Source organism: Cryptotermes secundus, unplaced genomic scaffold (assembly GCF_002891405.2).
Source record: "Cryptotermes secundus unplaced genomic scaffold, Csec_1.0 scaffold215, whole genome shotgun sequence".
Taxonomy (NCBI): Eukaryota; Metazoa; Arthropoda; class Insecta; order Blattodea; family Kalotermitidae; genus Cryptotermes; species Cryptotermes secundus.
Genome location: NW_019743150.1, coordinates 645,582 through 670,623, shown reverse-complemented (window position 1 = coordinate 670,623; position 25,042 = coordinate 645,582). Strand labels below are relative to the sequence as shown.

At 39.5% G+C, this 25,042-nt stretch overlaps 1 protein-coding gene across 1 annotated transcript; it reads right to left on the bottom strand.

Moving 5' to 3' along the window:
• Positions 1–355: 355 nt before the first annotated feature.
• On the bottom strand, positions 356–17,451 carry LOC111873829 (vesicular integral-membrane protein VIP36). The gene is made up of 7 exons (XM_023868820.2): positions 17,157–17,451; positions 16,935–17,050; positions 15,971–16,168; positions 13,875–14,037; positions 4,441–4,607; positions 4,259–4,322; positions 356–3,268 (listed from the first exon to the last, which is right to left on the bottom strand). Exons 1-7 carry the CDS (start codon positions 17,278–17,280, stop codon positions 3,117–3,119), a joined length of 984 nt encoding a protein of 327 aa, XP_023724588.1. The 5' UTR covers positions 17,281–17,451; the 3' UTR covers positions 356–3,116.
• Between the last annotated feature and the right edge of the window lie 7,591 nt (positions 17,452–25,042).

Genomic DNA, 25,042 nt, shown 5'->3' with positions numbered 1-25,042 from the left:
TATAACTGTTAATATTTTATTATTTGCATGTCCAGTAAAACAAAATGAATTACGTATATTATTATTATCCTCTGTAATTCTATATTATTCATTTCTTAATTAAATATTTATGTTTAATTTATGTTTCATTCCTGAATTCGTAATAACACTTAGTTTAATGATAATGAACTTATTATTACTGTCATAATTATCAACTATTTGTTTGTTTTCTTTTACTTTATTCATTATTATTTCTTCAAGTGTTAACCTGTAATTTTTTATTCGACTTTTAATAAGATTGTGTATAATGTCATTCATTCTTCTGCACTGTGCTGTGTCTGTAATTGGCCTTGCGGCTGTTGACTCGGCACATTAATAATAAAGAATTGAATTGAATTGAATTATTCCAGCTGCTGCTGTTATTATTATGGCGATGATGATGCAACCTTAAAGATATGTAAGACATTACTAAAATCCACTTCCTAAAAATACCTTTTCTCTTTTGGGATGCCAAATTCTTAAATTATTACTTAAATCAAATTTCAGGAAAACAATTCTCATGTCTTGAATCAGTTATATATTTTTTTAAAAGGCACTTAGTAGCATCAGTGACAGTGAAAATGGTGGGAAAAAATTATATAGATTATTTATTAAACACTAACCAACACAAGATATGCCTAAAAAAAATTCTGACATCTGGATGTCTAACTTCAGACCACAAATCTTACTCTAAGCTGCAGAGATTCAACAAAGCTATGCCACTGACTCTCTTCTCCAACACAGAATTGTACAGAAAGGCAATGAAAAGGAATGACATCATTGGTTAAGTTTATGTGAATAAAATTACACACTTACACAAAGACATACACATCCTAACAAATTTTATGCCCACTTACTTTTGGTCAGCCCATTTGCAGTACCCGCTTATTATGATTTATCTTATGATGCTGTCATCAACTCTATGGCATCAAATGGTAGGATAAATGAGGAATTGGAAAGGATACTGAAGGAAACAGTCATGGCCTAACTGAGGTACTATCCCAGAAGTTTGCTTTAGGGATAAGGAAGACCACAGAAAACCTCAATCACAGTGTCACAACCTAAAAGGCTGTCATCTATATTACAAATGCTTTGAAAACACCAAATCTTTCCCTTTGAGTCTCCTTATAACCACAGTAATTTGTCTTGATGCCTAACATGTCAACTGTTTACACAGCCATAATTTCCTGACATGTATAAAATTCTGATGGAAAAAAAAAAAATAAATTGATAACCTTTCATATGTGTTGCAGGGCTAAAATCAGTTTCATGACATCACACTGGTGACTGCAAGAACCACAGAGGCAGGAAACTTGCCATCCCAACCTGAATGTAGTAAATTTCTACTCATGACTTTTGACACTATCAAATATCCTACATTTACATACAATACATTAGCTACTGCAACTTACTCTGTATAACATAAAATGCACATAAAACACACACACATATCACATTCATCTTCTCTTTTACAAACAGCAATTGGATCACTACTGTATACAAATGTACAAATAAGTTGATCAGATCACCTACTTCTCAATATTTATTACAACACTGAAGACAAAAAGTGAATATAATACAAACTTTGAATGTTGCATGAATACAGTCAGAATCCAAACAGTACACAAACTCTACACCAAATACTTCAGCATGTGTAACATGGATATTACATGGCCCACGTATCTGAACATTAAGTGTGGTATTAACAAAAAGACCACTTCCTACATGCCAGTGTCTCAGAACATACTGAACTTGCAAAATTCATATTTGGCACAAAACAAACTGTTACACAGACAATTAGTAGACAGCAGCTTCCATATCGGATGGGAAGATGCACACTTCTTCCAGACATTTTGAATAAAATCAATACGGTATCCTCAGCACATACGAAGGCTCTAAGTAAATATTACTGCATTTGTAGGAATAGTTTCATCAGTCTCTTCAAGGCCATTAACAACTTCTGCCTGGCCCAACATACATTCACAAAATACAGCAAAACTATTAAGTCAACATTAAAAAAATTCCTGCACTTCTTTCACATAAGAATAAAATTCAAAACACTGCTATAATCTTCAACCATCATTTTCCAGCACAAGGTGTTAAAACTTCTTCAACAACAGTGCTAAGTTCTGAAGCAGTACGGTATCATAGGTAATTTGATTTCTGCATGGCAACTTTTTCTGCCATATGGTATTACATTTCAGTGCCAAGTTCTGTATAATTATGATGTCGATGAATGGCTAGATTTTCCCATATAAGGTGCTACACTTCTTCAATAAATAGCTCCAAATTCTGCATATGTAGAACGCTGCGTGTAACACAACTTTTACTTGGTCACATTTCCCATTATAAGGTGCTACATTTCTTCTATAAAAATGTTAACTTCTATAAAAGTATGATGCCACACTTTACTTGATTTCTGCTAGTAGGATTTGAAGTTTTCAAAGTGGTGAAAGAAAAATTACTGTCATCTGAGTTGTCACACTTGTAGTCTGGTAAAAATTTACCCATGTATCAGAGAAGCCTGTTGCCTGCACCTTCAGGATATTCTACTCTGAAGATGGAAGCAGCAGGCTGCTCTGAAATATTGATAAATTTCTGCCAGACTATACAGCATCATGTCCCAGGGGACAGCAACCTTCTTCATTTCTCCTTTATTCATACAAGATGCAATTCTCTATCTTGTGCTTTTCCATGTTTCAAGAACTACCGATACGAAGGTCACAATTTGTTTCGCTTCTCTACGGATTTAAAAAAAAATCAAATAAAACCCACTCTTGCAGTGGCAACTCATAAAATGTAATCTAATCTTGAATGTGTTCGAAAGTCTTTGATCCGTATCGCCTATATCATTACAAAAGACATACCAAAATTCAGAAATGACAGGAAAAGGCTTGGGAGTATAATGAAAACACCTCAACGGCTACATGAACATGTCACACATAAAAATGAAAAATGAAGTGCACTTATTTCATAATCACCATACTGCTGCGAATCGAGATATTACAAGTATGCCACATTTTGATAACCTTACCATAATGAATTCTGAGAACTGGGTTTATACCACCTTTATGTTCAGGCTTTCAATATTCCACAAATCAATAAAATCTTTTACGAGAATTTTCTTGATGCTTCTGGTAGAACATGATTCCAATGACGACACAAGCAATGACAGCAAGTGTCCCAACCAACATCAACAAAAATATCTTAATCCCACTTAGTGATGATGGCTTTGGATCTTCCACGTGATCTGTAAACAAAAACAGCTTCTTATCTAACTGATTTACAGTTACGAAAGTTAACGGAAGAACACTAAAATTCCTAGGTTGAGATCTGTAATGCCATGAGTTTAGCAGATGGGTACTAACATTTGGAATGACCCTGTTGGCTCCAGAATGTAAACGCCTATCTACTGAATTACACAGTAAGTAAAGTAAAGTAAAAAAGTAAGTAAAGTTATCCCTGTACCAGGCCGTGAAGGCCCATAGGATTGTGAGACGTTGAGGGTCCCACATTATATAGACAATCGGCTCAAAGATGGCAGTAACGTTGTCAGCCTTACACGCCGGCTGTGCTTTACTCCCCAGGAAAAGCGGCCTCCATAGTCTAGGGGTAATGTTCCCACCTCATGACTCAAGGTACGCGGATTCAAACCCAGCGGAGGTTGTGGAATTTTTAAGGGCCGAAAAATTCAGGGAACAAGTCCTCCGGGAGGGACTTTAATCCGTGGGTCCCATGTCGTAGATTTATGGCACGTAAAAGATCCTCATGTCTCTAGGAGACCTCTGAGCAAAATTAGGCAAGTTTCCCGCCCAAGTAGTTTCCAATGCCTCTGGTAGATGGGGGAAGTATCGAGGTACCGAGGGCCAACCTCGTTGGCTGAACGGGGCTGAGAGCATGCAACAGTACCGGTACGGTATGGCGACTGGTAGAATATCAAAAGGGGACATACAATAGACTATTAGTCGCGGTGCATGGGGAAACCCAACCCCTCCAATAATAATAATAATAATACTCCCCAGGAAAATTATTTAATTAATTCCTGGTACTCATTTCTGTTAGAGGCTGAGTGAACCCCACGGCAATAGTGAGGCTGCAAGGATTAGGTCAACTGAAAAAAATCCAATGACCTCATCAGTGTCACATCCCAAAAAAACATGATCTTAACATTCACCACAAAATGTCATCTCAGCTCCATGAGTAAGTAAATAAGTAATGAAAACAATATGAACTATCATACCTCTTGGTGATTCAAAAAATGCCGCTGATGGTGATATTTGAGAACGATCCTCTTCCTCTTTTGGCTGTTCATAGAAATATAATAAAAGTTACACATCAAATATTTTAAACAGTTGAATAAATGAAAATGAAATGTGATTTCTCAATGCAACAGACGCTTGTAATCATCATATCTATACTCACATCATCTGGCAAATCTAATTCATACAGCCTGACAGACATAATGTCATGAATGTCTGAGAGATCACCTGTTGCTGCAGTCATACCAAAATAATAACCTGTTGGCAACCGAACTCCTTGTACAGACAGGCACTCCTTCCAAGCTGCCTTGTTCTCAATATCAGTTGAGACTGAAACATACAAATAACAAATTTCTCTGGATATTAATTACGAGAACAAAACTGAATGTATTAAGTAGAAACAAAGATAACTCAGTGCCCATAGAATTAAAGCTATTAAAATGAACAGTGAAGAAGGTACAAAAATTAGCTTTCGAGGAACAAATACATAGGCAGCACAGACAAAAGATCTTAACATGCGGACCATGCAATTTTTCACACTGAAATGTCTGTTAGAATTTACTTCTTCCTGATTTGTATTCAAGAGATACCAGGTTTGAATCCTGGACTGGAGATAAGATATCCTGAAGTACTTCACTGTTTTCCTCAGTCCCTACAATAAAAATCCTTTCCATATGTTTCTCAATTCTTATTTGATAATCATACTACTGAACAACCCAGTTTTGTATTTATACGTCAGGCTATCAGTGAGTCATATATTTCAATATTTTACTTCACTCGCTATCAGTTCCACATCTTCATGATTTCATCATTCAGAATCATCATGTCGTCTGATGCCACATAACCAACACAGTTCATAAAACATCACGAAATAAAAACACTCAATACAAGAATAATTCTGAATTGCAAAAATTATACAAAGAAAAAAAGACAAAAAAAAACAAATGCCGTGGCTTTAGTCTGCAAGCAAACAATACCAACCAAGCGACCGCTGCTTGTCAGCGAAGTTAGTGACAACCTTTGCAGATAGAGGGTGTGATGTGGTCAGCGCAACAGATCCCCACGGCCGTTAATCTCGGTTTTCTGGACCAGAGCCACTATTTCCTTGAAACAGCTCCTCAATTACCCTCACAAGGTTGAGTGGACCCTGTTCCAGACCTACTATTTCTCAGAAAATTTGGTAGCGCCGGGAATCAAACCCAGGACCTCTGGATCTGTAGCCAGGAACTCTGACCACTAGGCCACAGAGGTGATCCTTGCAAAAATGATACATAACTTAATTCTGAAGCATTCTGACAATGATGTGACACACTGTTTAAAACTCACATTTTGGACTTTTGTCCACTTTTTGAGTTTATTAAAACCACTATGTTTCAGAAACTGATTCTACTTCCCCCATCAGGTGAAGAGGATCTGAAACAAATCTAGTCTGCTGGGCTTTTCAGTACAGCTACTTTCAAACCACACTTTGAGAACAGCTCCAGAGGTTTTCTTCAAATTCCTTCTACCTGAAGATGAAAAGAAACTCAATTTTTTAATTCTTCATGGGTTTTAATATATCTGGTTGATGGACAAAGTCCAAAATAATTGCTTTAAACAATGTCCTGCAAGCAGTTCAATTAATTTTCTTCTTCATCAAACTAATTCACAATTAACACATTCACTGTCAATTTCTTCTCTTGAGGGATGCAGTTTCACGTGTGCCAGTGCTGATCCTGTCACGTGACAAGCTGCCACTGTCTATGTAAATGCCATTTTCTCCAACAGATATCACTCAAATACAAGAAACATTAAGTGTAGCTCATTAAAGTATGAAAAAGTCAAAAACATTTCAATTGCTCTTCATTTATTTTTTTCCTTTCCATTTTTTCATTTCAAATATTAAGTTAAAAATCTACTTTTCATAGGAAAAAATGGATGACCTAGCAGGTAAAATATAATGGCATGGCAGTGGGTGTGTTAAAATAATCCTCTTGGAAAATGTAGGAAAGTTAATACACTTTTTGTATGTTATCAAAAAAATTTGGTCTTAACTGTCTTATATGTCTAACTGGTGCACAATATTCTGCAGTGCACAAGAAGTAAAAGTTACCTGTCCCTGTGGACCACTAGGGAATAAGACATGCAAATGCAGACATGCTCTTTCAGATGCATACAAGACTGCATGCAAGTACTTATATGCTTTATTCTGGCATTAACATTTCTGCTACATAATGTTTACGCATATGGTGGTAAAAACAAACCTGCTGTAGAAGCAAATTAGAGTTTTATTATGCTATGTATCAATAGAGAACCAAAATAGCTCACTTGGTATAGTGTTTATTTATATCTTAACATTTGGCCACGCCATAGCTTAAGCAGTTAGTCGCTGGCTTCCGGGTTTGATTCCAGGTCTGGTCAAGTGGGATTTGTGGTGGACAAAGTGGTGCCGGGGCAGGTTTTCTCCGAGTACTTCGGTTTCCCCTGCCAATCTTCATTCCACCAATTCCTCCACAATCACCCTCACCTATCATCTGGGGCTGGAACAATAGGCCAGAAGTGGCCGCAGTACAAGGGACTTAGTCCCGCCCCATTAGAAATAAAAAAAAATTTATATATTTTAACAATTATAAACCTAATGAGAGCATGAAACTTTGATATATAAGGCAAAGATAACATAAGTCAAAATATATACTCCAGAAATTATGGACAGAAATGGACCACTAATCGCCACCATTGTTAATTTACATTTCTTGCGTGTCTCACCACCAAAAGTGAAACTAAATGGATTCATAAAAGTGGATGTCATAAGTTCTCAAAACTTTTTCCCCTCACCATGAAGGAACTGACGTTATCTTAATCTGGCTAGAGAATGTATAATGTGAATACCTGACATCAATCATTATACGCTTTTATATAGCTGCACAAACTACATTACAACTTCAGTCTGCTGAAATGGAAGCCGTAATATATTACTCTCAGAGCTACTATATAAAGCTGAGACGGTATAATCGCAGTGTGATCCTCAACCCTGCTTTCTATGATTTATAATGCATGACAAATATATTAAGAGAATATTCATTTATACAAGTACAATCAATCTACTGCAAGTCATGAAGCAGTATTTATAGTACTCTCTCAATTATCCAGGTTAATGTGGTTGGGGAGAAGCTAGCTATCCAAATGACAAACTAACTGACTAACTCCATGTAATTGTGTCCTTGAGAAGCCAACAACTGCTCAGGTACTGAAGAATTTCCCACCATTTTATGGAACCTGAAGGTTCATTACCACATTCACAAGAGCCCACCATTGGTCTCTATCCTGAGCCAGATGAATCCAATCCATATCATTCCAACCTATTTCTCTGGCTCCTCTATAATATTAATCTCCCACCAGAGTATATATGGGATGAGGGGAGAGAAAACATAAATAATAAAAATAAAAGACTGGTAATCCAAAACTACCATCTTCTGTATCATCACATATAATGCAACCCAAATTATTTTCATATCTGTATCAAGATCATTAGATTACAGGGGAGGGTAGTAAATGATCCCTGTACCACGACTATGTCCAATGTACTGTGTACTAACAAAGGTTGTCATTTTAGTTTCTCAATTATGCTGGTTAATGACTATCATCTGACAGGGTCTATGTATAATATACATAATGTTTCATATTATTGTATTGGCAGACATTAATTCATACATTAAAGTCTTGATGTTTAATGATCCCTCATATCAGCACTCAGTGCTGTCAACTTTGAAATGGTACTGGGAAGAGTTTTTACATTAAGAAATCACAGGAAATATGTGAGGGGACAATTTACATATGCACAAAAACAATAATCTACACACAGAAAATATGGATTATACACTGTAATTCAGAGTGATAAAACGTAAAGCGCTGAAGAAATACATTACAGCCAAGACAAAGGAAACATGCCAGGCAATACTGAAGATTGTGATTAGTCACGTGTGAAAAAGGCCTCTGAATCAGTAAATAAATGTACAGCAAACATTAAAACATACAGTCACTGGTTATCACATTAATTCTACAAAACACCAAGTACATACATATGATATGACAACAGACTAAATAATTTAAACTATCATTTCATATTCAATTCCAGCAGTAAAATATACTTAATTTATTTCCTGATTTTCAATCAACTATAAATGACACACATTAACCCTTCAAAACCTGACATTCATCTTCATAATATTTGGATTTCAGTTTCTACCTCACAGGAAACTCTGCATCTCCATTATAAAGAACTATATAATTTTCTTCAATTTATAAAATGATCATAAATTCATAAATCTCCAAAATGTTTTGCAAGCAAATATATTAATAAAAACTGGCAAAAAATTTAGTGTGTGTATAAATACATTCATTTCATTTATCAATCAATTTCTATACAGTATGTTACAGTCGAAAAAGATTTTAATGTACGCATATTCAATTAATATTCATTTAAATAAACTGGAGCAAAGTTCATTACCACAGTGGGCTAAACTATCGCCTTACTGTCTCAGAGGCCAAGAGGAAAAATAAAAGATAGCAGAATAACTACCAAATTTTCCTTTCTTCTGAGCTTCGATCACCATGGTGTCCCTGGGATAAATATTCACTGGGCAGCGGAGAACAGCGTAGAGACAGTTAAAAAAAAAGATAAAGGGAAAGAAAAGACAGAGAAAACCCATGTTAAATAAGAAAGAGAGTAAGAAAGGAGATAAGGGTTGGAATAAAACAACACAGATGAGAGATCAGTAGAGTGTGGTAGCTATCCACAGAAGTAGCAGCCAACAGGCCATATTCATATACATGAAGTTGGATCAGGGAAAGAATGAACACAGATTTCCTCAAACCCAGCTCAAAGGTTTCCTTCCCTCTGCATGCCTTTCCCCACTTCCACCACTCATTGTTTCTTTAGTGATGAATGTTCCATCTCTCGCCTTGCTTTCTTGGTTTGTTTTTGGTACTGACAGAGGGAAGATGTGAAATGAGGGTATGGTGGTGGAAAACAGCTGACGAGCTTAATTCATACCCGCCTGCCAATGCAAATTGCATTTACTTCTCAGTCTCAAAGGTTACAAATTTCTCAACTAAACAGAAAGACAGAAAATGAAACATAACCGGACTGATCATATTTCAAAGAATGGAAGATGACAGATATGAACAACAGATATTAACATACAAACCAAAAGGGAGAATAAATCTAAGAAATGCTCTAAAGAGTTGAACAAAAAACAACAAACAAAACAAACCCCGTGGTTTTAGTCCGCAAGCGAACTATACCGACCGAGAGATCACAGTTTGTTGGCAAAGTTAGTGCCAACTTTAGTGGATAGAGGGTGTCATGTAGTCAGTGCAACAAATCCCCATGGCCTTTAATTTCGGTTTTCTAGACCAGAGCTGCTATTTCCTTGAAATAGCGCCTCAATTATCCTCACGAGGCTGAGTGGACCCCGTTCCAGACCCACTACTTCTCAGAAAATTTGGTAGCATCGGGAATCGAACCCAGGAACTCTGACCACTAGACCACAGTTGAACAAATCACAAAAATCTGTAACCAGAACAGGGTCATGAGACCTAATCAGTGATGATGATGATGATGATGATGATGGTGATGATGATGGTGATGGTGGTGGTGATGGTGGTGGTGGTGATGATGATGATGATGATGAAGTATTTTTTTTTGTTGTTTGGTGGTGTAAACATCTGGCATCCAAAATGTTCACAGCACTGTTGTAGTTACCACACTGTACTTCAAGCATGCAAATTATGGGAAATGGAATCACACACTACAATATCAAGAAACACAAGTACCCAACACCTGGAATATCACTCCTGGTACACTAAAACAAACACTATATACTCAGACAAACAATATAGCACACCATTACATTTAGGTGAAACATCCTTTTATCACAAACAAAAGAAATCGCAAACGCAACGCAAACACAACAAAAACACAAACTTTTTCAACATGGAACATTAACCACTGAATATCATTCAAATCAACAACCAATGCAACATCCAGCACCATCAGAGCAATTAATACAGAGAGACTCAACAGTCATGCAACCTTGATTGCATTTTTACCTTATTCAACCTTTATTCATATACTACATACAGGTCAGAAAAAATATGAACTCTTGTGTGGGACAGAAGAATTTGGACATGTCCTGAAACTGTCCTCGAACAACCAGGATGAAAATAACGTTTGATTATGAAGAAACACTGTGCATAACAGAATACCATGCTGCTTCCCTGACTGCCTCACAATGCCACCATAACCTATGACCTACTGGGTTGTAGAAGGGAGGGGGGTGTTAGTAGTGTCAACTGTCGCACACAATATCATCTCCTTCTCTCACAGATTATTAAACACCAAATACTTAAGACTTTTGAATCACTCTGCATTATTCACAAAAGTTTGAAGGGACCAGACGGTAATATTTACATCCCTTCCACATTTTTTTCTATTAGTTAGAATCAAGTTAAAATCATATTCAAGAATGGTAACAATGCAACATGAAAGTGGGTTATTTTGTGGGTCATATCACAAAACTGTCAAAAACTAGGCTATGTAGTGTTGAATGGTAGGATGACAGATGAATTGGACTGAATCTGGATGCAGTCATGGTCTAAATAAAGATATTATCCTGGCATTTGCCTGGGAAGACTGACGAAAACCACAAAAGATCTCAGTCAGGACAGCTGATGCTCCAGTTGCAATTCAAGCCAACTACACCCCAAATATGAGCCTAAAGCATTACCAGTACACCACTACGCACATCTGCACACACAAACACACACACCAAAAAAGAAGTATGTCTTACTCTTTCATATTTGTGTCACAACGATTTGCATCTCACAATGGTATTTCTCAGAGGTAAGGGCAACAAAATTTTGTGAAAATTTAATTCCTATGTTTTTACCACGCATAATGGAATGCAAGTGGATGAACATAAAGTAAAAATATTCTAATCACATATTGTGATGCTGACATAAAGTGTAATTATCTACTGATAACCGGCAGTAGAAGTTTAAACAAATCATACATGACACAAAGCAGTACCTTGGCAACAGTAAAGTACACTTCAAAACTTTCCATAGGCAACTGCCAGCGCAACAATTTTGTCATATCACAGCCCAACTGCTTAACACTCTGTTTCATATCTGGAAGGTTCCAACTTCACTTCTCAGCCACAAGTTCGATAATCCTAACCAACGAAATCATGGCTTTCCTCACTGCCTCCAGACAAATAACAGGACAGCACCACAAAACAGCTAACAATTTCTTCCTCCAACATTCTTACAAAATCATCATTCATAATTAACTTATCACTTGTCATTCAGCTTAAACTTATGCAGCTGATACATCATTAATGCTTTGAAGCTATTCATCTTAATAATAACAACAAATGCAATTCCAGCAACACAGAAAACACACTGCATCTCCATTACAAAGACAAACTGGTTAATTCCATTTATGGAACTAAATGCTGATTATTCTAAGAATGATATAAAAACCTACAAACACTTTCTATGAGCAAAATGCAGAATATTTTTATGAAAAAACAGGTGGCACAAAGTCAAAGTCTCATTGCGACTGACATATCATTTCCCATCTTCTTCCATTCTGCTTTATCTAGTCTAAGCTCATGAGCCAGCTATTCTCAGTGAGGCATCTCATTGTATTCCACAGTTTCTCAACAATGTTTCCTCTAGCATCCTCGACCATTCTTCTACTCAAAATAATTATACCATACATCATACAGTACTACGTACCCTAAGCAGATGATACAGCACTGTACAATAGTTAAACCTGAAATCTAAGTGATTTTCCCACAGAAAGGGGTTTACATACAGAGTGTCCCAGGAGATTGGTGCCATACTTCAGGAGTGTACTGAGGGTTCCCTATAGAATAACTTTGAAATAGGAACCCACGTCCACAAATATAAAATAGCAGCGATAGGGCGGCATTTAAAATCATTTCATTTAAACTTGGCGCCTCAAATGTCGAACTGCACTGTATAGAGGAACAGCCATCCACCAGCATTGGCTACATTGTGGGGACATCAAAATCAAGTGTTTGAAGGATCCTGCGCAACCAACAACTTTATCCATATCATCCAACGCGAGTACACGACGTAGGTCCAGCTGACTTCGTACCATGAGTTCAATTTTGTCAGTGGATACTGAACCAGTGTTTACATCAGCCCAACTTCCTGAATCATGTGTTATTCACAGATGAAGCATAGTTTACAAGGGATGGCTGGTTCAATTGTGGCAACAGTCACATTTGGGCTGACGAAAACCCCGAAGTTACTGTGGCTGGTTACTACCAGGCACAATTTTCTGTCAATGTCTGGGCGGGCATCATTGGTGATCACTTGATTGGGCCTTTCCTCCTACCACCACGACTCAATGGGCCCTTTTACTAGGTGTTCCTGGAACGTATCCTTCCAACCTTACTAGAAGATGTGCCACTGATTGTGCGGAGGCAAATGTGGATACAGCATGACAGAGTGCCGGCACACTTCAACGTTGTATCATGAGACTACCTGGATACTGCTTTTCATGGTCGTTGGATAGGAAAAGAAGGCCCAGTGCCTTGGCCACCCTGATCCCCAGACTTGACACATCTGGATTATATCTTTTGGGGCCATGTGAAAAGCCTGATCTACGACACGCCTGTGGATAATGAATTCGAGCTGTTGGCCAGAATACTTGTTGCATGTGACGTGATCTGTGAGACACCTGGAATATTTGAAAGTGTGCGCCAAAGTTTCTTTCATCGATGTAATGCATACATTGAAAATGGAGGGCACCAATTCCAACATCTACTCTAGCAGGTGAGTCTTAAGAGTTTGGAGGGGGTAATATGCCTGTGCATGCTCTTCGACATTGAGGCGCCAAGTTCAAACAAAATGATATTAAATGCCGCCCTAGCGCTGCTATTTTACGTTTGTGGACATGGGCTCCTATTTCAAAGTTGTTCTATACGGAACCCTCAGTATGCTCCTGAAGTATGGCACCAAACACCTGGGACACCTGTATAACACAAAATTATAACAAAAAAATCAAGCCAGATGCAGGAATTGCACTCTCAAAACAAAAAACAAACTCCGTGGCCTGTAGTCCACAAGTGAACTATACTGACCGAGCGACCACCACTTGTCAGCGAAGTTAGTGCCAACATTAGCAGATAGAGGGTGTCACATAGTTAGTGTAACAGATCCTCACAGCTGTTAATCACGGTTTTCTAGACAAGAGCCGCTACTTTTCCATTCAAGTGGCTCCTTAATTAACCACACAAGGCTGAATGGACCCCGTTCCTGACCCACTACTTCTCAGAAAATCTGGTAGCACCAGAAATCAAGCTTCGACCTCAGGATCTGTAGCCAGGAACTCTGATCACTAGACCAGAGAGGTGGTCATTTCATACTTATAACGATATTAATTTCAAACTTCATCATCTGGGCATATCTTTACAATGCAGTGATCAGTAATGCTATGTAAGTTAGAACTGCTCATGATATGACAAAATAACCTTAAATAATACATTAGATGAAACACTGAAACATCACAGGGTTACATACCAGTCAGAGTATCCCTCTCGTAACGGATGGCGATGTGTGTGTCGTGGTCAAGATTACGAAATTTTGCTTCGCAGCCTGCCAGTTGCGTATGTGTGCCATCCCGGTCATGATCATAATGCAATGACCCGTTGTTTATCATTGCTGAAATATATGGGTGCTGATGCTGAAATAATACAGGGACAACTGAGAAAGTAGCTTCATTCTGAACCCTCTTCCAGCAAGAACACTTGAAAATATTCCTACATAAAATATCACTCCCAGACTTGGCACTCAAAAGTGTTCATATCTTTTCTTCCCGTCTCACAGTACATCTGCTGTAAAGTTAACTTTTTTTATCATTATGAAAGAAAATCATGTATATACAAAAATGTCCTAGACAATGCCCATCCTGGCCTCTGTAGCACATTCTTAACTGCAATTATGTTTTCTTCCTGTCTGTGATTGTGGTGTTGTGTGCCATGTGATTTGGTGAGCTGATGTCTCATGGTAATGTGAATCTTTTATTAATAACAAAACATCATCGCATTTCATTGAATTTAATCATAATTTTACCTATACAAAAGTTACTGAACAATTTAAGCGGCCCACATAGTCTAGGGGTAACATTCCCACCTCATGGGTGTTCAAACCTGGCAGAGATCGTGGAATTTTTAAGGGCAGAAAAATTCAGGGAACAAGTCCTCCGGGAGGGACTTTAAGCCGTATCCCATGTCATAGATTTACGGCACATAAAAGATCCTCATGTCTCTAAGAGACCTCTGAGAAAATTAGGCAGTTTCCCGCCCAAGTAGTTTCCAATTCCTCCGGTAGATGGGGAAGTATTGGGGATCACTACCGGAGAGGGCCGACCTCGCTGGCAGAACAGGGCTGATAGGGAGCACCAGTACTGGAAGGGCATGGCAATTTGTTAGAATAATTAAAAAGGGGGACACACAATAGATCGATAAATGGTCGCAGTGCATGGGGTAACCCACCCCTCCGAATAATAATAATAATAATACTGAACAATTTAATTTGATCTTCATTGGCCAATTAAGCCTCTTACTCCAACAATTCTAAATCTTTTGCATCTTGCATCCTGTTGCTCATTCTGTCAAAAAGCTCAGTCCTTCCACAGTAAAAACAAAGCTTCTTTTCTTGAAAGATGTGTATTTTTAAAGTTATATACCTACATATATAGGAGCTGGGATATCTCAGTCCTCTCCACATCGTCCAGACTGGGTCTGGGCCCACCCAGCCTCCTATCCAATGGGTACCAGAAATTCGTTCCCCGGGGGAAAAGCGGCCAAGACGTGAAGCTGACCACTCACCTCCAGCTAATGTCAGGGTCAAGAAAATGTGGATCTATACATCCAATCCCCCATACGCCTTCATGGCTCAGTGCTTAATTGGTTAAGCACAGGGATGACTTTACCTTACCTTTATACTATATATACAAAACACTGAAGTATTGTTACGTGTTTCGTTACTGAAGACGCCGTTCGGATTGTTAATTGGTTTATTTAACAACCTACAAGTATCGGCTACAATTAATTACAACAATGTTGCGGGATTTCACAATTTATAACCCTATTCGCAAATCAAATCACTCTATTGTCAGTAGTCTACACGTTTTCACAGTACGGGAGCTATACAAGTGTCACCGTGTTACACACTCCCAATTAATTCTCGGTTATCACAAACTGTCACTGATTATCACACACTAACTGTCTCCGGGGACGGCTACATGTTAACTCCCTCCGTAGGCAGTGTGGTTCACTTATATAGTCGCAGCGCTTGCCTGTTATGCAATCAGTACCGCTGTTGGCTGTTACCCATGTCACAGCTGCATTGCGTGTTACATCACCGTGCGGAGGGGGATGACGGAGCGCTGACTCGCCCGCCACATCACTCCTGGGGGGGGGTTGTCCTCCATTGCGCAACATGTCACAGTATTATATCAATTATAATAGAAATCCTCATATGTGATATCTCCTGTTCCACTCAGCAAAGTGCCCAGTCTCACTGGTTGAAAAACCACTCTGCTCTAAAAGTGAACTGCATACCTAACCAGAAAACCTGCAGAAGTTGTACATATGTCATTAATCACAACTTACATTGTGTGGTCCATTGTGGTTGCTGTAGGTGTCAAGGATGACTGCTAATCCTTGAAAATAGTCCATATTGCCAAAAACTGCACCAGCAACCATGCGATCCTTTGCATACCAGATAACAAATCCATCTCCATACAGCTCTTTGCCTTTTCCATGGACCTTAAAGTGTACTTGTAGCTCCCAGTTACGAACACTGCAAGGCTAAAGGGAGATTACATAAATATGCCAGAATAATTAACTTTATAGGAAAATATCAGTCAATACATTTTATGTAACAATTTTTGACAAGTTTTGTTATTGGCAATACGATAAAACAACAACAAACAACTNTTGATTCTCGGAGACGAATGTTTGGGAAAAGGGCTCTCCCAAGTTACAAACTCTCTGAGCCCAAACTTCCACAAGGAAGCTCCTCCTTGGAACTTGCCTTCTTGGACCAGTTCATATTTTGGTAGTTTTCCAAGAAGTTGTATCTACCAATTAACATTTAATTTTTAATTATTTAATTACCTCTTTGGCGGCTTGGCGGAAAATTACCCTCGGTAGCGTGGGTGTTTGTAACCTCTACCGCTGGAGTGACAGTGACAATAACCGTCCACCCCTACTTTTCTCAAAGGGATACGGTCCTGGTTATAGAGCTTTATTCAGGAAGGGTAGCGAATGCTACATCCTGTCCTTTCATCAAGGAGGAACCCCTGTCTACTTGTTAACACAGAAATGTGACTACGTGCTACATCTTAAATATAACTTATACCTAAATGAACAATGGAAATTGTTGAGTTCCCACAGCGAACAATCGAATATCAACTGTAACCGTTCATTTAGGTATAAGTTATATTTAAGATGTGGCACGTAGTCACATTTCTGTGTTAACAAGTAGACAGGGGTTCCTCCTTGATCATTATAATCATTATAATCATTAATTAATCATTATAATGATTAAAACAATATATATGTTGTTACCTACCACGGAATTCCACAATTGTCCTTGTTTACTCTGAGAATCCGGTGTGAGCCTAACATAATTGTTTGTCACCATTGTACTTCCCATAAAATCCCAGTACGGTATGGTCATTCCAGCACCTAAACAAATCCATACTTATTACCTTGGATGGCTAATACAAATTCGATAGTACATCCGGCAGCGTGTCAATACAGAAAACGCCGGTAAAGTTAATTTACACTTCACCTTGATAGGGTTTTATTAGAGAATGTTCTCTTTTCATGTAATCTTTCGTGTTCCATTCTGCCTTTGTCTGTAAGAAAAGCAATAACAAACACAAAAATACGCTTGTTACATAATAAACTGTCATACTGTAATCCTTTTACGTAAACACCCTTGCTTCTTTTTACAGATTATTCAGGTCTAATCCGTTTTCACGAGCTGTGCTCTTTAACCTTCGAAGCTGAAACCATAGCTACTCTACAATTAGTCAGCTAACACCGGTAACCCGTTAACACACCAACGGACCAATAGTTGAGTTATTGTAACCATAGTAAAGTATCGTTTGGCGACGAAGAGTAATGCCTCGTGTGCTGACACCTATGTATCATAACGATAACATACGTGGTATCACCAGTAGCCCAGTTGGCAAGAAGGTTACGTGCTCTTCCACCCACACACTCCTGTAAGACAGACTATTAAAGTACGACTTTCCATTATGCATCATTAAATTTGCCAGTGTTTTTCTCTTTGCAGATGACACCAGTATTTGGTCACTGGAAAAAGTCATTGTACGCTTATGCACAAAGTTGCAGATACCTTTACTCTCATTGTAAATTGGTTTATAGCGAATAAGTTGGTCTTAAATATTAACATAACTGCTATTATTAATTTTGCTCCTAAACAGTCTGCCAACTCTATGCTGGCAGTATCCTTTCGAAACGTGGTAATGAATGAAGTCCCTCTGAACAAATTTTGGGTATACAAATTGATAATAATTGAAATTGGAAGAGTCATGTGGAATACATCCTTCCTAAACTCAGTTCTGATATTTTTGTAATTAGGAGTTTCTCTTATTTTATGAATTTTAAACCCCTGTAATTTGTGTATTTTTCTTACTTTCATTCTATCATTAAGTATGGAATAGTCCACTGGGGCTATTCAACTAATAATTCTAGAGTTTTTTAAATTGCAAAAGAAAGTAATAAGGATCATATTGGGAATGGGCCTGAGAGAAGACGTAAAAGACTTTTTAAGAAATTAGATATTTTACCATTGTCAGGTGAATATATTTTTTCTTTTCTTTTATGTTGTTTGTGATAGAAAATCAAAATAATTTCTGTTCAAGTTAAGAGGTTCGTGGCCTTGACACTATAACAAAAATCAAATTTATGTTCCAAATTCAAATCTTTCTGTTTTCCTGAAGGGCACGTTGTATACTGATAATAGGTTATTTAATAGAAGGCCAAAGACCATTCAAAGTTTTAGAAAGGATAGAATCAGTTTTAAAAATAATTCATTTTCATAACTCATGAATAACTCTTTTTATGCAGTTGATGAATTTTTGGAGCATACAGTAAATAATTAGTTACAGTGTTTATTCGTGTTTATATTGTCTTTCTGTTTTGTTGGTTTGTTTCTTTGTTTGTTTGTGTTATGCTTGTGACGAGAGGAGAGGTCTGTCTTTTGTATAAGGCGCTGGCCCTTGCCAGCACAGTTTTTCTCAGTTCCGAGTCCCTTGAGACTCACAACCATATTTTACTGTCTCAGATTTTCCTTTTCATCGCCTCCTACAACTCGCAGGCTCACAGTGGAGATATTCGACCCCGCCTCCACACATGTTACATGGAGCTTCAAAGTCAAAGTCAAAGTCACATTGCGACTGACAGTTGGTCAGTCTGTCTGTCTTGGTATCGAGCCCCAGCTGGGGGGTCCTCGCTGACAAGAGGTCAGGTCTATCATTTGTCAGTCATAGTTGATAGTATTAGTCCATTGTCATTATGTACACTTATTTACAATTGAGTCTTAATATCTAGTATGTATAATATATACAAGGTCTCTGTCAGTCTAGGCTCAGTATAGCAGACTATGTCCTATTTCTAGTAGTATTCACCACCACGGCAGTCTAGTCACTTGAACGGTTGTATGCCTGACCGCCACCAAGTTTAAGCTTCTTATACTTCCTATGTCGGGCTTCCCCTTGTCCGATGTTGTGAACATTCTCGTTACCATGAATTTGTATGACACCTTCTGCTTGTTGCCTGCATAATTTTGTTACATAGTCATATACGTATGGGGTTTTGAATGCCAAGTGCAAATCGCAGATTTGGAAAATTGCTAATGGTGAGGAGAACCTTGTTTTGCAGGTGCTGCAATTTCACTAGATGGGTGTCTGCCGCCAACTCCCAGGCAGAACTAGCATAAGTCATTAAGGATCTAATAAGAGTTTTGTGGAGGGTCAGTTTAATGTTAGTGCTCGATCACACACTTTTTTTTAAGTCAACGTCAAAGTCACATTACAACTGTGGCCAGTCAGTCAGTAAGTTTTGGTGTTGAGCACCCTTCTGGGGCTCATGACCAGATATTTATTACTGTTTGACAGTTATGGTCTTGTTTCTGTGGGCACCCTCTCTGACAAGAGGGCAGGTCTGTCTTTTGTATATGCTGCTGGTCCTTACCAGCGCAGTCTTTCTCGGGTCTGAATCCCTCTCTGACGAGAGGATGGGTCTGTATTTTGTATAAGCTGCTGGCCCTTGCCAGTGCAGTCTTTGTCGGGTCCGAGTCCCTTGGGACTGGCAACCATATTTTAGTGTCTCAGATTTGAAACTTCCCTTTTTGTCGCCTCCTACGACTTGCAGGGTCATGGTGAAGGTATTCGACTTCTCTTATAAGCACTTTGCACAGATCCCAGGGAAAACGGTCTGTACTGTTGACGACATCACTTGCGTTGTATAGCATAGTCTGATACATGGAAATGTGTTTACTGAGCCATTGCCTAGAAACTGATTTCATAACCCCGTTCTATTGTTGCTTGCCTGTATCGCAGGGTGTTTATCGAATCTTTGCCTGGCAATGCATTGATCAAGTCCATTACAACATTTAGAATCTGCTACCCTGTTCTCTGCTCTAATTGCTGATTTTCAGTGAAGTTTTCAAACTTAAATTTTGGATGTCTTTCATGTTCCTAAATGCGTTATCCATGTCTGTATCAGTCTCCTTAGTTTCAAAAACCCTAGTTTACTGTTTTCGGTATCATTCAAAAGTAACAATATATACAGTTCCTGCCCGGTCTTTTAAGAGGAAGTGTCTGTTTTAAGCGAAAATTACTGATTATGCAGCAAATATGTTGGGTTTAAATTAGTGGTGACTATGAAGTATACCATCTTGAGATTTAACATCTTGTAATTCTTCCTCATTCCAAATAAAATGGGCCTCAGACCACAATGTTTCACCGCCTGTTTGAATCAGTTCTGCTGGAATTTGATCACTACCTGACCATTTATAGGTTTTCAACTTTGCAATAGCAATTTAAACCTCATTAGGACTGGGATCAAGTATTAACAGCTCAGTTGTATGTAGTTCTATCAGCCTGACATCACTGTCCCTATGTACATTCAGTAACTGACAGAAATAGTACTTCCACTTATTTGAAATGTTGTGGGAATATGCAAGCAGGTTCCCATCCCTCATTAAGTTACTTCTTCAAAAATGCCGTATTCTGAGATGTGGCACCATGAAGATATTGTGTTAATCGACGTTTCGGGGGAACGTATCGCTTCCATATTCAAGGTAGAAAATCCGCGAGTGAGGAACCAGCATGAGCAGGTGGCTGCAGACTGATCTACACGCTGCCATGTCCCAGAAGACAGCATCCTTAATACTTTCTGCCGTGAAAACCTTGCATACATTTCCTACTACCCAAAATCCGAAAACCCCAGTAAAGCTGTCATCCGTCACCTCCTGCAAAATACTCCAGCAGAGGATATCTCTGACGGTCTGGTGAGTCTGGGTTTTGACGTTATTAACGTCACACAAACGACAACCAGTCATCGGACACCTTTGGAAGGAGCAAGGGCAATCAATCTTCCCTTGTTCCTTGTGACCCAACCAAGAACGGAAAAGTCCCAAGAACTCTTCCGATTAACCAACCTCTGCCACATTGCCATCAGGGTAGAGGCATACAAAGCGCAAAACAGGCTTACACAGTGTTATAACTGTCAGCAGTTCAGCCACATTTGGGCAAACTGCAAGCAACCCCCACATTGTTTGTGGTGCGGAGGTGGCCACCTACACAAGGAGTGTCCAGAGAAGGAGAACTCTACCTCCACCCCAGTATGTTGTAACCGCCGATTGGTGGAGGGAGAAAAGCCACAGACACCAATTATCGGGGTTGCAAACATGCCAAGGAGGAGCAACAGAAAAGGAAGGATCAGAGAACATCCAAAACTACCACAGGGAGGGTGTTCTCTTCAACTATCGCCACTCCAAGTGTCTCCTTCGCGGTGACACTCTGAGGCAGTACAGTAGAGCAGCAACAGTGCCCTCAGGAAAGCCATGTTCCGGTGGCTCCACCCACAACAAGGAAGCAGATTGTACCGGCCCCAGCACTGCAGAAGGAAACAGGCTAGTCAGTTCAGGCTACTCATGTAAACGGTCAATCTCTCCACAATATGTTGAGAGTAGTGACTGTAGTACAGCAGATTATGACAGAGGTCAGTGATGCAGTGTCCGAGGTGGACAAAGTAATGGCCATTACTAAAATTGTACTAAACCTCATGAAACAAAATAGCCACTAGAGTTCATAGGCCCCTCAAAGTCATAGCATTTAATGCGAACGGCATTGGGAGGCAGCGCTATGAGCTCAGTAAACAGCTGCAAGACCTATGCATAGATGTGGCCCTCTCTTCAGAGACACATCTGAAACCTCATGAGAGATTCTTTCTTCCAAATTACCACATTTATAGAACTGACCGCCACTCAGGCAGAAAATGCGAACTGCCGTGGCAGTTAGAAAAGGCATTCCCCATAGCTGTGTAGACCTACCATCCCTTGATTCAGTAGAAGTGAAAAGGGTCTGCATACCAATTGGTAATAGTGAAGTATTGCTTGCAGCTGTTTATAAATCTCCAGGCAGAGCCTGAAGTGATTCTGACATCATTGAGCTCTTAAGCTTTAGACGTAAGTCTATTTTGGCAAGTGATTTGAATGCTAAACACCCATTTTGTAATAGCAAAGTTTCAAACGCCTCAGGCGAGAAACTCAAGGATTTATTTGATATGAGTGAATTAGAAATTTCAGCACCACAGTGCTCCACTCATTATTCCCCTGCAGGAAATAGTGACGTGCTGGACATTGTGGTTCACAAAAATATCAGAGTGTCAGATGTCATCGTCTCTGATATTTTGGATTCAGATCACCTACCAATAGCATTCCACATACTGGATCATGTAAAGATTAGGAATCTTTCGGAACCTATTGAGAAATTTACAGATTGGGAGCGGTTTCAAAGCCTCGCCTCTGAGTTAATATCACCTAAACTAGAAATTAAGTCATGGATAGAAGCCGATAAAGCGGCACGCGACTTCGCAGCCTCTATTGCTTCGGCATATAGGTTGTCAACAAGTAAAGTTACACTTTCGGATATAAACAACGATCTACCTGGTCTAGATCGTTTGATAAAATATAAGCAGAGGCTAAGAAAATGTTGGCAAGAAACCAGGGATGCAGCATGTAAAACGGCAGTCAATTGGGTCACCAAATCAATCAGACGAATGACCCGAAAAAGGGAACTTGAACGGTGGGAAACGAAAATAGGTAACGCTGAAGTCACACCTCAGGGTATATGGCCCATTGCGAAATATCTCCTTAAGAGAGACTGACCAAGGGCACCAACTGCTATTCATGGTTCTTCTGGCCTTAAATTTCACCCTTCTGAAAAAGCCAACGCAATTGCCGACTGTTTGGAAATTCAGTTCACCCCGCATGATCTGTGCGACGATAACAATGAACGGCGGGTGGAGGCTAGAGTACAAGCTCTGCTGGCAACCGTAGACGATAACCACCCTCAAAGGAACAGACCATGTGACGTACAGAATTAATAAGATCTCTGAAACTAAAAAAGGTCTGCGGAATTGACGGCTTCCCGAATGAATGCCTCAGGCACCTTCCAAGGCGACCACTGGTTCATCTAACCCATTTATTCAATCATTGTTTTCGGCTTTCTCATTTTCCAAGTATTTGGCAGGAAGCAAAGGTAATAACTTTACCCAAACCCGGTAATGACCCGAAATTCCCTCAAAATTTACGTCCGATCAGCCTCCTGTCCACGAGAGGAAATTATTCGAAAAATCAATTTTAAATTTCCTCCGAAAACATATTGAAGAAAGAGGCCTGCTCAACGCAAACCAGTTTGGTTTTCGTGCACGTCACAGCACGACATTGCAATGTATGAGGCCGGCGGACCATGTGACCCTTAATTTCAACAATAAAATGTTTATGGCTGCGGGGTTCTTGGACATTGAAAAAGCCCTTGATACCACGTGGCACTCAGGATTGCTGTATAAGTTATCAAAATTGGAATTCTCGAACAGTTTGACCAAACTTATTGGGTCCTTTCTTTCTAAACGTAAATTCAGTGTCTCGGTTAAAGGCGAATGTCAACGCCAAGGGAAATGCAAGCAGGGGAGCCACAAGGTTCTGTCCTTTCCCCTACGCTTTTCAATTTGTATATAAATGATGCCCCCCAAACTCATGGTGTTTACCTGGCCCTCTTTGCGGACGACACCTGTCTGTGTGCGACAGATCGCAAGGAGGGGTTTATTGTTAGAAAACTCCAGCGCGGTCTCAGCTCAATGGAGACCTGGTGTGAGCGCTGGAATATAAAAATTAATGAAGATAAGACTCAGAGGGTCTACTTCTCTCGTGGTCGTCGACCGCCTGAGTCTTGTCTTACTCTAAATGGAAGGAATATTCCATTTGTAAAACGTGTAAAATATCTAGGTGTAATCTTCGATAAGAGAGTGACATGGAGATTACACATAGAAATGATCGAAGCCAAGGCCTTCAGAACATTCATTAGAGTGGTTACTATAGGATTCTGACGATGGAGTATAGTAAAGATGGAGTAAAGTCCAAAAACCCAACATATCAGTGATTCATTAGAGTATATTCCCTATTCAAAAGTGAGCGATTGAGCGATAACATTAAACTGGCCATCCATAAAGCTCTTATTAGATCCGTAATGACTTATGCTAGTCCCGCCTGGGAGTTTGCGGCAGGCACCCATCTAGTGAAATTGCAGCGCCTGCAAAACAAGGTTCTCCGCACCATTGGCAATTTTCCAAGGCACACACCGGTCCGCGATTTGCACATGGCATTCAAAATCCCATACGTATATGATTACATAACAAAATTATGCAGGCAACAAGCAGAAGTCATACAAAATCATGAAAACGAGAATGTTCTCATTATTTGTCAAGGCGAAGCCCGACACAGAAAATACAAGAGGCCTAAACATGGAGACGGTCAGGCATACAACCGTTCAAGCGACTAGACTGCCGTGGTGGCGAATACTACTATAAATAGGACATAATCTGCTATACTGAGCCTAGACTGACAAGAGGCCTTGTATATATTATACATACTAGATATTAAGACTCAATTGTAAATAAGTGTACATAATGACAATGGACTAATACTATCGACTATGACTGACAAATGACAGACCTGACCTCTTGTCAGAGAGGGCGCCCCAAATGGACAGTACAGTAACTTTTATACAAGAAGAAACATCTGGTAGTCGGGGCTCGACACCAAGACAGACAGACTGACTGACAGTCAGTCGCAACATGACTTTGACTTTGACTTGTCGCAATCATCAGTGAACACAATCAGTTCAGAGCGATCAGTCGTCAGAGGCATCAGCTCTTCACTGCTACCAGACAACTAACGTGGCTGCCGCAGCTCTCCAACGACCGTACTTTGCTACCTGCCGCAAGTCTCCAGCGACCACACACTGCGACCAGGCAACTAACAGAACTCCAGCAACCGTGCTTTGCTACCTGCCGCAAGTCTCCTGCGACCAGGCAACTAACGCAGCTGCCGCAACTCCAGCGACCGTGCTTTGCTACCCG

Excerpts from the sequence above, each read along its gene's own strand:
- LOC111873829 (XM_023868820.2), bottom strand. The coding sequence starts at position 17,280 with ATGACAGTTTATTATGTAACAAGCGTATTTTTGTGTTTGTTATTGCTT. Across the intron at positions 14,038-15,970 it reads ACCACAATGGACCACACAAT|CATCAGCACCCATATATTTC; the intron begins GTAAGTTGTGAT and ends GTATTATTTCAG. Across the intron at positions 4,608-13,874 it reads CGAGAGGGATACTCTGACTG|TCTCAACTGATATTGAGAAC; the intron begins GTATGTAACCCT and ends TGTATGTTTCAG.